The 11,187-nt window shown below is 43.7% G+C and overlaps 1 protein-coding gene across 1 annotated transcript; it reads left to right on the forward strand.

Annotated features, from left to right (window-relative positions):
- Window positions 1-9,198: 9,198 nt before the first annotated feature.
- Window positions 9,199-10,847, forward strand: LOC123059275 (protein CANDIDATE G-PROTEIN COUPLED RECEPTOR 7). Its single transcript, XM_044481881.1, has one exon. The coding sequence runs from the start codon at window positions 9,282-9,284 to the stop codon at window positions 10,653-10,655; it is 1,374 nt and encodes a 457-aa protein (XP_044337816.1). The 5' UTR covers window positions 9,199-9,281; the 3' UTR covers window positions 10,656-10,847.
- The last annotated feature ends 340 nt before the right edge of the window (window positions 10,848-11,187 follow it).

An 11,187-nucleotide genomic window follows, 5' to 3' on the forward strand; every position in this document is an offset into this window, starting at 1 on the left:
CTCTGACGGCCATTCACAAGGCCGCACTTGAGCATCCCTTGGTAGTTCATTGTCTAGCTCGCGTATTGCGGGCCTGGGTCCTTGCTTCCTTGAGGAACCACCTTGGTACATTTTCCTAAACATATTTCTTTCTCTGAAAAATTTCTGAAATTTTTAGTGACTCAAAATAAAAGTAAACCAAAATCAACAAAATTGATAGCAACTACTCCTACAAGTGCCTAGAGGCCATATCATGCATTAAAACTACTTTTGACCACATAAATTTGACATGCAAGCTCAAGAACAGGGTCACCTAAGTAGCAAAAATTTGCAATAAATAAAGCACTAGAACAAAAACTAATTGGACCATTGGAGGAGTCAGATACCGAAGAACAATCCCCAAAAGCAGTTTTGTGAATGGAGCTTTGAGCAAGGAGATCGAAAATGGTAGCAAGATGAGCTAGAACTCGGGTTTGAGCTGGTGGGTGATTTTTTCTAGAGCAAGGCGAAGTGTGTGGGTGCAAGGATAAGTGGAGGGGACCCACGTGGGGTCCATGAGGCAGGGAGCGCGCCCAGGGGTGGGCACGCCCTCCACACTCGTGGGAACATGGTGGGTCTCCCTGGTGTGTTCTCAGTGCCAGATATTCTCAAATATTCTGGAAAAAATCATATTTCATTTTCAGGGCATTTGGAGAACTTTTATTTTTGGGTATTTTTTATTGCACGGATAATTCAGAAAAATAGACAGAAAATATTGTTTTTACTTTATTTAATATAAATAACAGAAAGTAAAAGGAGGGTACAGAAAATTATGCTTTCTAACTTCATCCATCTCATGCTCATCAAAAGGAATCCACTAACAAGGTTGATCAAGTCTTGTTAACATACTCATTTCGAATAACATGAAATCGGAGAAATTTCGAATAACACTAGGTTACCTCAACGGGGATATGCACATCCCCAACAATAAGAATATCATATTTCTTCTTGACAGTAGGAAGAGGAAATTCAAAACCTCCAATAGTGATTGTTGAAAATTTTCCAATAGAATTGATACTGTGGACTTGAGGTTGTTTCCTCGGAAAGTGTACCGTATGCTCATTACCATTAACATAGAAAGTGACATTGCCTTTGTTGCAATCAATAACAGCCCCTGCAGTATTCAAAAAGGGTCTACCAAGGATAATCGACATACTATCGTCCTTGGGAATATCAAGAATAACAAAGTCCATTAAAATAATAACATTTGCAACCACAACAGGCACATCCTCGCAAATACCAACAGGTATAGCAGTTGATTTATCAGCCATTTGCAAAGATATTTCAGTAGGTGTCAACTTATTCAAATCAAGTCTACGATATAAAGAGAGAGGCATAACACTAACACCGGCTACAAGATTACATAAAGCAGTTTTAACATAGTTTCTTTTAATGGAGCATGGTATAGTTGGTACTCCTGGATCTCCAAGTTTCTTTGGTATTCCACCCTTAAAAGTGTAATTAGCAAGCATGGTGGAAATTTCAGCCTCCGATATCTTTCTTTTATTAGTAACAATATCCTTCATGTATTTAGCATAAGGGTTCATTTTAAGCATATCAGTCAAAAGCATACGCAAAAAGATAGGTCTAATCATTTCAGCAAAGCGCTCAAAATCCTCATCATCCTTTTTCTTGGATGGTTTAGGAGGAAAAGGCATGGGTTTCTTAACCCATGGTTCTCTTTCTTTACCATGCTTCCTAGTAATGAAGTCTCTCTTATCATAACATTGATTCTTTGATTGTGGGCTATCAAGATCAACAGCAGGTTCAATGTCTATATCATTGTCATTGCTAGATTGAGCATCAACATGAACATCATCATTAACATTATCACTAGGTTCATGTTCATTACCAGATTGTGTTTCAGCATCAGAAATAGAAATATCATTGGGATTCTCAGGTGTGTCAACAATAGGTTCACTAGAAGCATGCAAAGTCCTATCATTTTTCTTTTTCTTCTTATTAGAAGAACTAGGCACATCTACATTAGTTCTCTGGGAATCTTGCTCAATTCTCTTAGGGTGGCCCTCGGGATACAAAGGTTCCTGAGTCATTTTACCTCCTCTAGTCATAACTCTAATAGCATTAGCATTTTTCTTTACATTTAATTCATTGAGCAAATCATTCTGAGCCTTAAGTACTTGTTCTACTTGAGTGGTAACTATAGAAGCCTGTTTACTAATAAGTTTAAGTTCACCTTTAACTCTAGACATATAATCACTCATGTGTTCAAGCATATCAGTATTGTATTTCAATTGTCTACTAACATAAGCATTGAAGTTTTCTTGTTTAACCATAAAGTCATCAAACTCATCCAAGCATTGGCTAGCGAACTTAGTAAACGGGATTTCACATTTATCAAATCTCTAGAGAGAATTTACCTTTACTACCTGTGTCGGGTTATCAAGACCATGTATTTCTTCAATAGGTGGTAAATTCTTAACATCTTTAGCTTTAATACCTTTTTCTTTCATAGATTTCTTTGCCTCTTGCATATCTTCAGGACTGAGAAATAGAATACCCCTTTTCTTCGGAGTTGGCTTAGGAGTTGGTTCAGGAAGTGTCCAATTATTTTCATTTGTCAACATATTATTTAGTAGCAACTCAGCTTGATCAACAGTTCTTTCCCTGAAAACACAACTAGCACAACTATCCAGGTAGTCTCTGGAAGCATCGGTTAGTCCATTATAAAAGATATCAAGTATTTAATTTTTCTTCAGAGGATGATCAGGCAAAGCATTAAGTAATTGGAGAAGCCTCCCCCAAGCTTGTGGGAGACCCTTTTCTTCAATTTGCACAAAATTATATATTTCCCTTAAAGCAGCTTGTTTCTTATGAGAGGGGAAATATTTAGCAGAGAAGTAATAAATCATATCCTGGGAACTACAAACACAACCAGGATCAAGAGAATTAAACCATGTTTTAGCATCACCCTTTAATGAGAACGGAAACAACTTAAGGATAAAGTAATAGCGAGTTTTCTCATCATGAGTAAACAGGGTGGCAATATCATTTAATTTAGTAAGATGTGCCACAACAGTTTCAGATTCATAACCATAAAAAGGATCAGATTCAACCAAAGTAATTAACTCAGAATCGACAGAGAAATCATAATCCTTATCAGTAATAAAGATAGGTGACGTAGCAAAAGGAGGGTCATATTTCATTCTAGCATTAAAGACTTTTCTTTAAGCTTAGCTAATAATTTCTTAAGATCAGATCTATCATTGCAAGCTAAGAAGTCTCTAGCAGTTTCTTCATCCATAACATAACCCTCAGGCACAGCAGGCAATTCATATCTAGGGGGAGAATCTTCATCATCACTTTCATCAATATTATTAGTTTCAATAATTTCAGTCTCTCTAACCCTAGCAAGTTGTTCATCAAGAAATTCACCTAGTGGCACAGTATTATCAAGCATACAAGTAGTTTCATCATAAGTATCATGCATAGCAGAAATGGCATCATCAATAACATGTGACATATCAGAATGAATAGCAGGTATAGGTGTCGCAAGTTTACTCAAAACAGAAGGTGAATCAAGTACGGAGCTAGATGGCAGTTCCTTACCTCCCCTCGTAGTTGAGGGAAAAATCTTGGTTCTTTGATATTTCAAGTTCTTCATAGTGATCAGTAGATATAAATCCCAAGTGACTCAAAGAATAGAGCTATGCTCCCCAGCAACGGCGCCAGAAAATAGTCTTGATAACCCACAAGTATAGGGGATCGCAACAGTTTTCGAGGGTAGAATATTCAACCCAAATTTATTGATTCGACACAAGGGGAGCCAAAGAATATTCTCCAGTATTAGCAGCTGAGTTGTCAATTCAACCACACCTGGAAACTTAATATCTGCAGCAAAGTGTTTATTAGCAAAGTAATATGATAGTAGTGGTAACGGTAGCAAAAGTAATATTTTTGGTTTTATAGTGATTGTAATAGTAGCAACGGAAAAGTAAATAAGCGAAGAACAATATATGAAAAGCTCGTAGGCAATGGATCAGTGATGGAGAATTATGTCGGATGCAATCAATCATGCAACAGTTATAACATAGGGTGACACAGAACTAGCTCCAGTTCATTAATGTAATGTAGGCATGTATTCCGAATATAGTCATACATGCTTATGGAAAAGAACTTGCATGACATCTTTTGTCCTACCCTCCCATGGCAGCGGGGTCCTATTGGAAACTAAGGGATATTAAGGCCTCCTTTTAATAGAGTACTGGACCAAACCATTAACACTTAGTTAATACATGAACTCCTCAAACTACGGTCATCACCGGTAAGTATCCCAATTATTGTCACTTCGGGGTTAACGGATCATAACACATAATAGGTGAATATAGACTTGCAAGATAGGATCAAGAACTCAGATATATTCATGAAAACATAATAGGTTCATATCTGAAATCATGGCACTTGGGCCCTAGTGACAAGCATTAAGCATAGCAAAGTCATAGCAACATCAATCTCAAAACATAGTGGATACTAGGGATCAAACCCTGACAAAACTAACTAGATTACATGATGAATCTCATCCAACCCATCACCGTCCAGCAAGCCTACGATGGAATTACTCACGCACGGTGGTGAGCATCATGAAATTGATGATGGAGGAAGGTTGATTATGATGATGGAGATGGATTCCCCTCTCCGGAGCCCCAAACGGACTCCAGATCAGCCCTCCCGAGAGAGTTTAGGGCTTGGCGGCGGCTCTGTATCGTAAAACACGGTGATTCCTTCTCTCTGATTTTTTTTCTCCCCGAGCACGAATATATGGAGTCAAGATGGACGTCGGTGGAGCGTCAGGGGGCCCACGAGGCAGGGGGCGCGCCCAGGGGGTAGGCGCGCCCCCACCCTTGTGGACAGGGTGTGGGCCCCCTGACGTGGATCTTTTCGCCAGTATTTTTTATATATTCCAAAAATAATCTCCATTGATTTTTAGGTCATTCCGAGAACTTTTATTTCTGAACAAAAATAACACCATGGCAATTCTGCTGAAAACAACGTTAGTCTGGGTTAGTTCCATTCAAATCATGCAAGTTAGAGTTCAAAACAAGGGCAAAAGTGTTTCGAAAAGTAGATACGACGGAGACGTATCAGATGATCATGAAACTTCGGATCAAGTTACTACCGAACCTCGTAGGTCAACCAGAGTACATTCCGCACCAGAGTGGTACGGTAATCCTGTTCTAGAAGTCATGTTACTAGACCATGACGAACCTACAAACTATGAGGAAGCGATGATGAGCCCAGATTCCGCAAAATGGCTTGAGGCCATGAAATCTGAGATAGGATCCATGTATGAGAACAAAGTGTGGACTTTGGTTGACTTGCCCAATGATCGGCAAGCCATTGCGAATAAATGGATCTTCAAGAAGAAGACTGACGCTGACGGTAATGTTACTGTCTACAAAGCTTGACTTGTTGCGAAAGGTTTTCGACAAGTTCAAGGAGTTGACTACGATGAGACCTTCTCACCCGTCGTGATGCTTAAGTCTGTCCGAATCATGTTAGCAATTGTCGCATTTTATGAAATCTGGCAAATGGATGTCAAAATTGCATTCCTTAATGGATTTATTAAAGAAGAGTTGTATATGATGCAACCAGAAGGTTTTCTCAATCCTAAAGGTGCTAACAAAGTATGCAAGCTCCAGCGATCCATCTATGAACTGGTGCAAGCATCTTGGAGTTGGAATATACGCTTTGATGAGTTGATCAAAGCATATAGTTTTATACAGACTTGCGGTGAAGCCTGTATTTACAAGAAAGTGAGTGGGAGCACTACAGCCTTTCTGATAAGTATATGTGTATGGCATATTGTTGATCCGAAATGATGTAGAATTTTCTGGAAAGCATAAAGGAGTTTTTCAAAGAAAGATCTCGGTAAAGCTACTAACATATTGGGCATCAAGATCTATAAAGATACATCAAGACGCTTGATAAGACTTTCGACAAGTACATACCTTGACAAGATTTTGAAGTAGTTCAAAATGGAACAGTCAAAGAAGGAGTTCTTGCCTGTATTGCAAGGTGTAAAGTTGAGTAAGACTCAAAACCCGGCAATGGCAGAAAATAGAAAGAGAATGAAAGTCATTCCCTATGCCTCAGCCATAGGTTCTATAAAGTATGATATGTTGTGTACCAGACCTATTATGTACCTTGCCATGAGTTTGTCAAGGGGGTACGATAGTGATCCACGAGTGGATCACTGGACAACGGTCAAAGTTATCCTTAGTTACCTAAGAGGACTAAGGAAATATTTCTCAGTTATGGAGGTGATAAAGAGTTCGTCGTAAAGAGTTACGTCGATGCAAGCTTTTACACCGATCCGGATGACTCTGAGTCTCAATCTGGATACATATTGAAAGTGGGAGCAATTAGCTAGAGTAGCTCCATACAGAGCATTGTAAACATAGATAATTTGCAAAATACATATGGCTCTGAATGTGCCAGACCCGTTGACTAAACTTCTCTCACAAGCAAAACATGATCACACTTTAGTACTCTTTGGGTGTTAATCACATAGCGATGTGAACTAGATTATTGACTCTAGTAAACCCTTTGGGTGTTAGTCACATGGCGATGTGGACTAATAACATAAAGATGTGAACTATTGGTATTAAATCACATGACGATGTGAACTAGATTATTGACTCTAGTGCAAGTGGGAGACTCAAGGAAATATGCCCTAGAGGCAATAATAAAGTTGTTATTTATATTTCCTTATATCATGATAAATGTTTATTATCCATGCTACAATTGTATTAACCGGAAACTTGATACATGTGTGGATACATAGACAATACACCGTGTCCCTAGTAAGCCTCTACTAGACTAGCTCGTTAATCAAAGATGGTTAAGTTTCATATCCATAGACATGTGTTGTCATTTGATGAACGGGGTCACATCATTAGGAGAATGATGTGATGGACAAGACCCATCCGTTAGCTTAGCATTATGATTGTTAAGTTTTATTGCTATTGCTTTCTTCGTGACTTATACATATTCCTCTGACTATGAGATTATGCAACTCCCGAATACCGGAGGAACACTTTGTGTGCTATCAAACATTACAACGTAACTGGGTGATTATAAAGATGCTCTACATGTATCTCTGAAGGTGTTTGTTGGGTTGGCATATATCAAGATTAGGATTTGTCACTCCGTGTATCGGAGAGGTATCTCTAGGCCCTCTCGGTAATGCACATCATAATAATCCTTGCAAACAATGTAACTAATGAGTTAGTTACGGGATGATGTATTACGGAACGAGTAAAGAGACTTGCCGGTAACGAGATTGAACTAGGTATGAAGATACCGACGATCGAATCTCGGACAAGTAACATACCGATGACAAAGGGAATTACGTATATTGTCATAAGGTTCGACCGATAAAGATCTTCGTAGAATATGTAGGAGCCAATATGGGCATTCAGGTTCCGCTATTGGTTATTGACCGGAGAGGTGTCTCGGTCATGTCTACATAGTTCTCGAACCCGTAGGGTCCGCACGCTTAACGTCCGTTGACGATATGGTATTATATGCGTTATGTATGTTGGTGACCGAATGTTGTTCGAAGTCCCGGATGAGATCACGGACATGACGAGGAGCTCCGGAATGGTCCGGGGGTAAATATTGATATATAGGATGATATGGTCCGGCCAAGGGATGAAGCCCACGAGGCTTTAGGTCGGTGCAAAAGGAGTTTTGTGGAGGCCAAGGGGCCAAACGCCGGAGACCCTGGCGTCTGGCCCTGGGCCAGACGCCGAGGCCCATGGCGTCTGGGCCAGACGCCAAGGATTGTGGCGTTTGGTCCTGGAGTCCGAGTGGGACTCTTGCCTTTCGGGCAAAACCGACTTTGAGGAGGCTTTTGTTCCAAGTTTCGACCGCGGGGCTCAACATATAAATAAAGGGGCAGGGGTAGCACCAAAGACACATCAAGAATCACCAAGCCGTGTGCCGGCAACCCCGTCCCCTCTAGTTTATCCTCCGTCATAGTTTCCGTTGTGCTTGGCGAAGCCCTGCGGAGATTGTTCTTCACCAACACCGTCACCACGCCGTCGTGTTGCCGGAACTCATCTACTACTTTGCCCCTCTTGCTGGATCAAGAAGGCGAGGACATCATCGAGCTGAACGTGTGCTGAATGCGGAGGTGTCGTACTTTCGGTACTTGATCGAGATGGATCGTGAAGGTGTACGACTACATCAACCGCGTTGATAAACGCTTCCGCTTTGTGATCTTCAAGGGTATGAAGACTCTCCCCCTCTCGTTGCTATGCATCTTCTAGATAGATCTTGCGTGAGCGTAGGAAATTTTTAAAATTGCATGCTACGTTCCCTAACAGAATTAGCAAAATCAAGGCACTCAGATTACTCTTTGTCCACCAAGGACATGATAAAGGTATATTCATGCTCACACGAAACTACGAGGGAAATGTACCTTATCCCTGCAAAGAACCAAAGACCAAAGCACCAATAGCCAACCACGCAATCAAGCCAAACAAACACTTTAGATAACCTGTTTTCACTTTCACACTGATAAAAAAAGGAAGTGACATGGCAGCGCACGGTACTTTTAGCATAGATGAAGCGAGGGTTATTTTTCGTTAGTCTCGCCGACTTACTTCAAAACCTCTCTGAAACTAGGTACAAACCTTAAAACCACCCAATTGTATCGAATCAGAGCCACGTGAGAGAGTATGGGTAGGCGAGAGAGGGTTTCTTAAACTAATGATTTATACTACCTCCATTTTGTTTATTAGTCCCTCTTATATTTTAGATCAAACTTTAACCTTTAACTTAACTACCAAAAAATAAGTTGTATGCTACAAAAGTAGTACCATCGAAAACCACATTCAAATATGAATACAACAAAATAACTATTATGACATACTATTTTATTTCATTGTCAAATCTGTGGTCAAAATTTGTTATAAAATATGAAGAGCACCAGTAATCCCAGACGAAGATAGTACTACAAAAGTAGGTAGATGTAAAAAGAAATGACACTTAGCCGTTCAGTCCTCATCGGTGTGACCCCGAAGTGTACAAAAAACTTTCCCATCGCACCGTCGGCTACGACCTACGACTGCCCAAGTCAACCTCCTACCGAACTCTCACCAATCGCGAGGCACATCCAACCCCCGCCCTTCCGCCACATAAGACGGCCGTGCTCCGCTGCCCCGCTCCACCCACCGCCCACGCGCACACCGACACACTCCCACGCATTCCGCCCCCCACAGGCCACAGATCTCGCCATGGCCGACGCCGGAGCTCGCCTCCCGCTGCTGCTCCTCCTCGCCGCCGCGGGGGCCCTCCTCCTCGCCTCCCCCGCCGCGGCGGAGATCCGGGCGGAGTCCTTCCGGGAGGACCCGCGCCACACCATCCTGTTCGAGAAGTTCGGCTTCTCCAAGACCGGCGCGGTCCGCATCATCCTCTCCGGCGCCGCCGTCTCCTCCTCCTTCGCGCGGGCGGACCCCAAGCAGATCGGGTTCTTCCTCCTCGCCGACGAGTCCCTCCTGCAGGCCGCCTCCGAGTCGCGGCCGCCACCGGAGAAGCGCGCGGAGCCGGACGACCCGACCGGCGCCGACGAGCCCGACCTGTCCGGGTGCGTCCTCTCCAGCCCCTACGTCAAGAAGCTCTTCACCTTCTTTGACATGGAGGGCGGGCACTACAACAAGTCCTTCCCGGTCACCCACCCCGACGAGTACAGCCTCTACTTCGCCAACTGCGCGCCGGAGTCGCTCGTCTCCATGAACGTCCGCACCGAGATGTACAACGCCAACCCGGACGGCTCCAAGGACTACCTCCCCGTCGGCCAGGCGCCCGTCCCGGCCATCTACGGCTTCTTCGCCTTCGGCTACGCCGCGTTCCTCGCCGGGTGGGCCTACCTCACGCTCTCCCGCGACCGCGTGGCGGCCAACCAAATCCACCACCTCATGTCCGCGCTCCTCGTGGCGCGCCTGCTCTACTGCCTCTCCGCCGCCGAGGACCAGCACTACGTCCGCGTCACCGGCACGCCACACGGCTGGGACGTGGCCTTCTACCTCTTCCAGCTCATCAAGGGCGTCATCCTCTTCGCGGTCATCGTGCTGGTCGGCACGGGCTGGTCCTTCCTGAGGCCCTTCCTGCAGGACCGGGAGAAGAAGGTGCTCATGGTGGTGATCCCGCTGCAGGTCATGGCCAACATCGCCGACGCGGTCATCGGGGAGACCGGGCCGTTCATGCAGAGCTGGGTGACATGGAACCAGATCCTGCTCTTCGTCGACGTCGCCTGCTGCTGCGCCGTGCTCTTCCCGGTCGTCTGGTCCATGCGGTCGCTCCGGGAGACGTCCAAGACCGACGGCAAGGCGGCGCGGAACCTGTCCAAGCTCACTCTGTTCCGGCAGTTCTACACCGTGGTGATTGGGTACCTGTACTTCACCAGGATCGTGGTGTTTGCGCTGAGGACCATTGCCAGTTACCAGTACCGGTGGGTGAGCATCCTGGCCGAGGAAGTGGCATCAATGGCGTTCTACATGTACATGTTCTACACATTCAGGCCGGCCGAGAGGAGCAAGTACTTCTCTCTCGACGACGACGACGAGGAGGCCGCGGAGATGGTGCTCCGGGAAGAGGAATTCGAGCTCTGAGCATTTGTAATTTTCCGCGACAATGCCGTGAGCTGCAATTTCCATGATTGCTCTCTTGGCGCCCTGTTTATCTGATCTGATCTCCCCTCTTGAGACTTTAGCACACTATTTATACAGATACCAGGTAGCAGGTATAGCTCATCGTCTTGTATGTACTGCAGGGCTGTATAAGATTATATTTGTTCCTCTTTCCTTGTAGCTTCAAATTTTGCCGATGAGACGCAGGATACTAAACTGGATACGTGCAAAGAGGTGCTTGCTTGAAAAGTGCACACGGAATTAATTGAGCAGGTGTTACTGTTCAGGCAATGTTTGAAATTTGCTGCAATTTTGTGTGGTGATCAGTCATTTCATTCTTTGACCATATTGTTGATCCTTTTGTTTGTCTGTTAACACGACTCGATGTGTTGTCGTATCTTATGATTTGCCACTCATTGCAACGGAAATCCCACTATTCATTTTATGGGATTATCCTTCTTTTCGAAGGAAAAAACTATTTTATTTTCTAATTGGGGAAAATGAAAAAAGAGGG

Source organism: Triticum aestivum, chromosome 1A (assembly GCF_018294505.1).
Source record: "Triticum aestivum cultivar Chinese Spring chromosome 1A, IWGSC CS RefSeq v2.1, whole genome shotgun sequence".
In the NCBI taxonomy this organism is placed as follows: Eukaryota; Viridiplantae; Streptophyta; class Magnoliopsida; order Poales; family Poaceae; genus Triticum; species Triticum aestivum.

Bases quoted from the DNA above. Each gene is read 5' to 3' on its own strand.
- LOC123059275 (XM_044481881.1), top strand. From the start codon at position 9,282: ATGGCCGACGCCGGAGCTCGCCTCCCGCTGCTGCTCCTCCTCGCCGCC.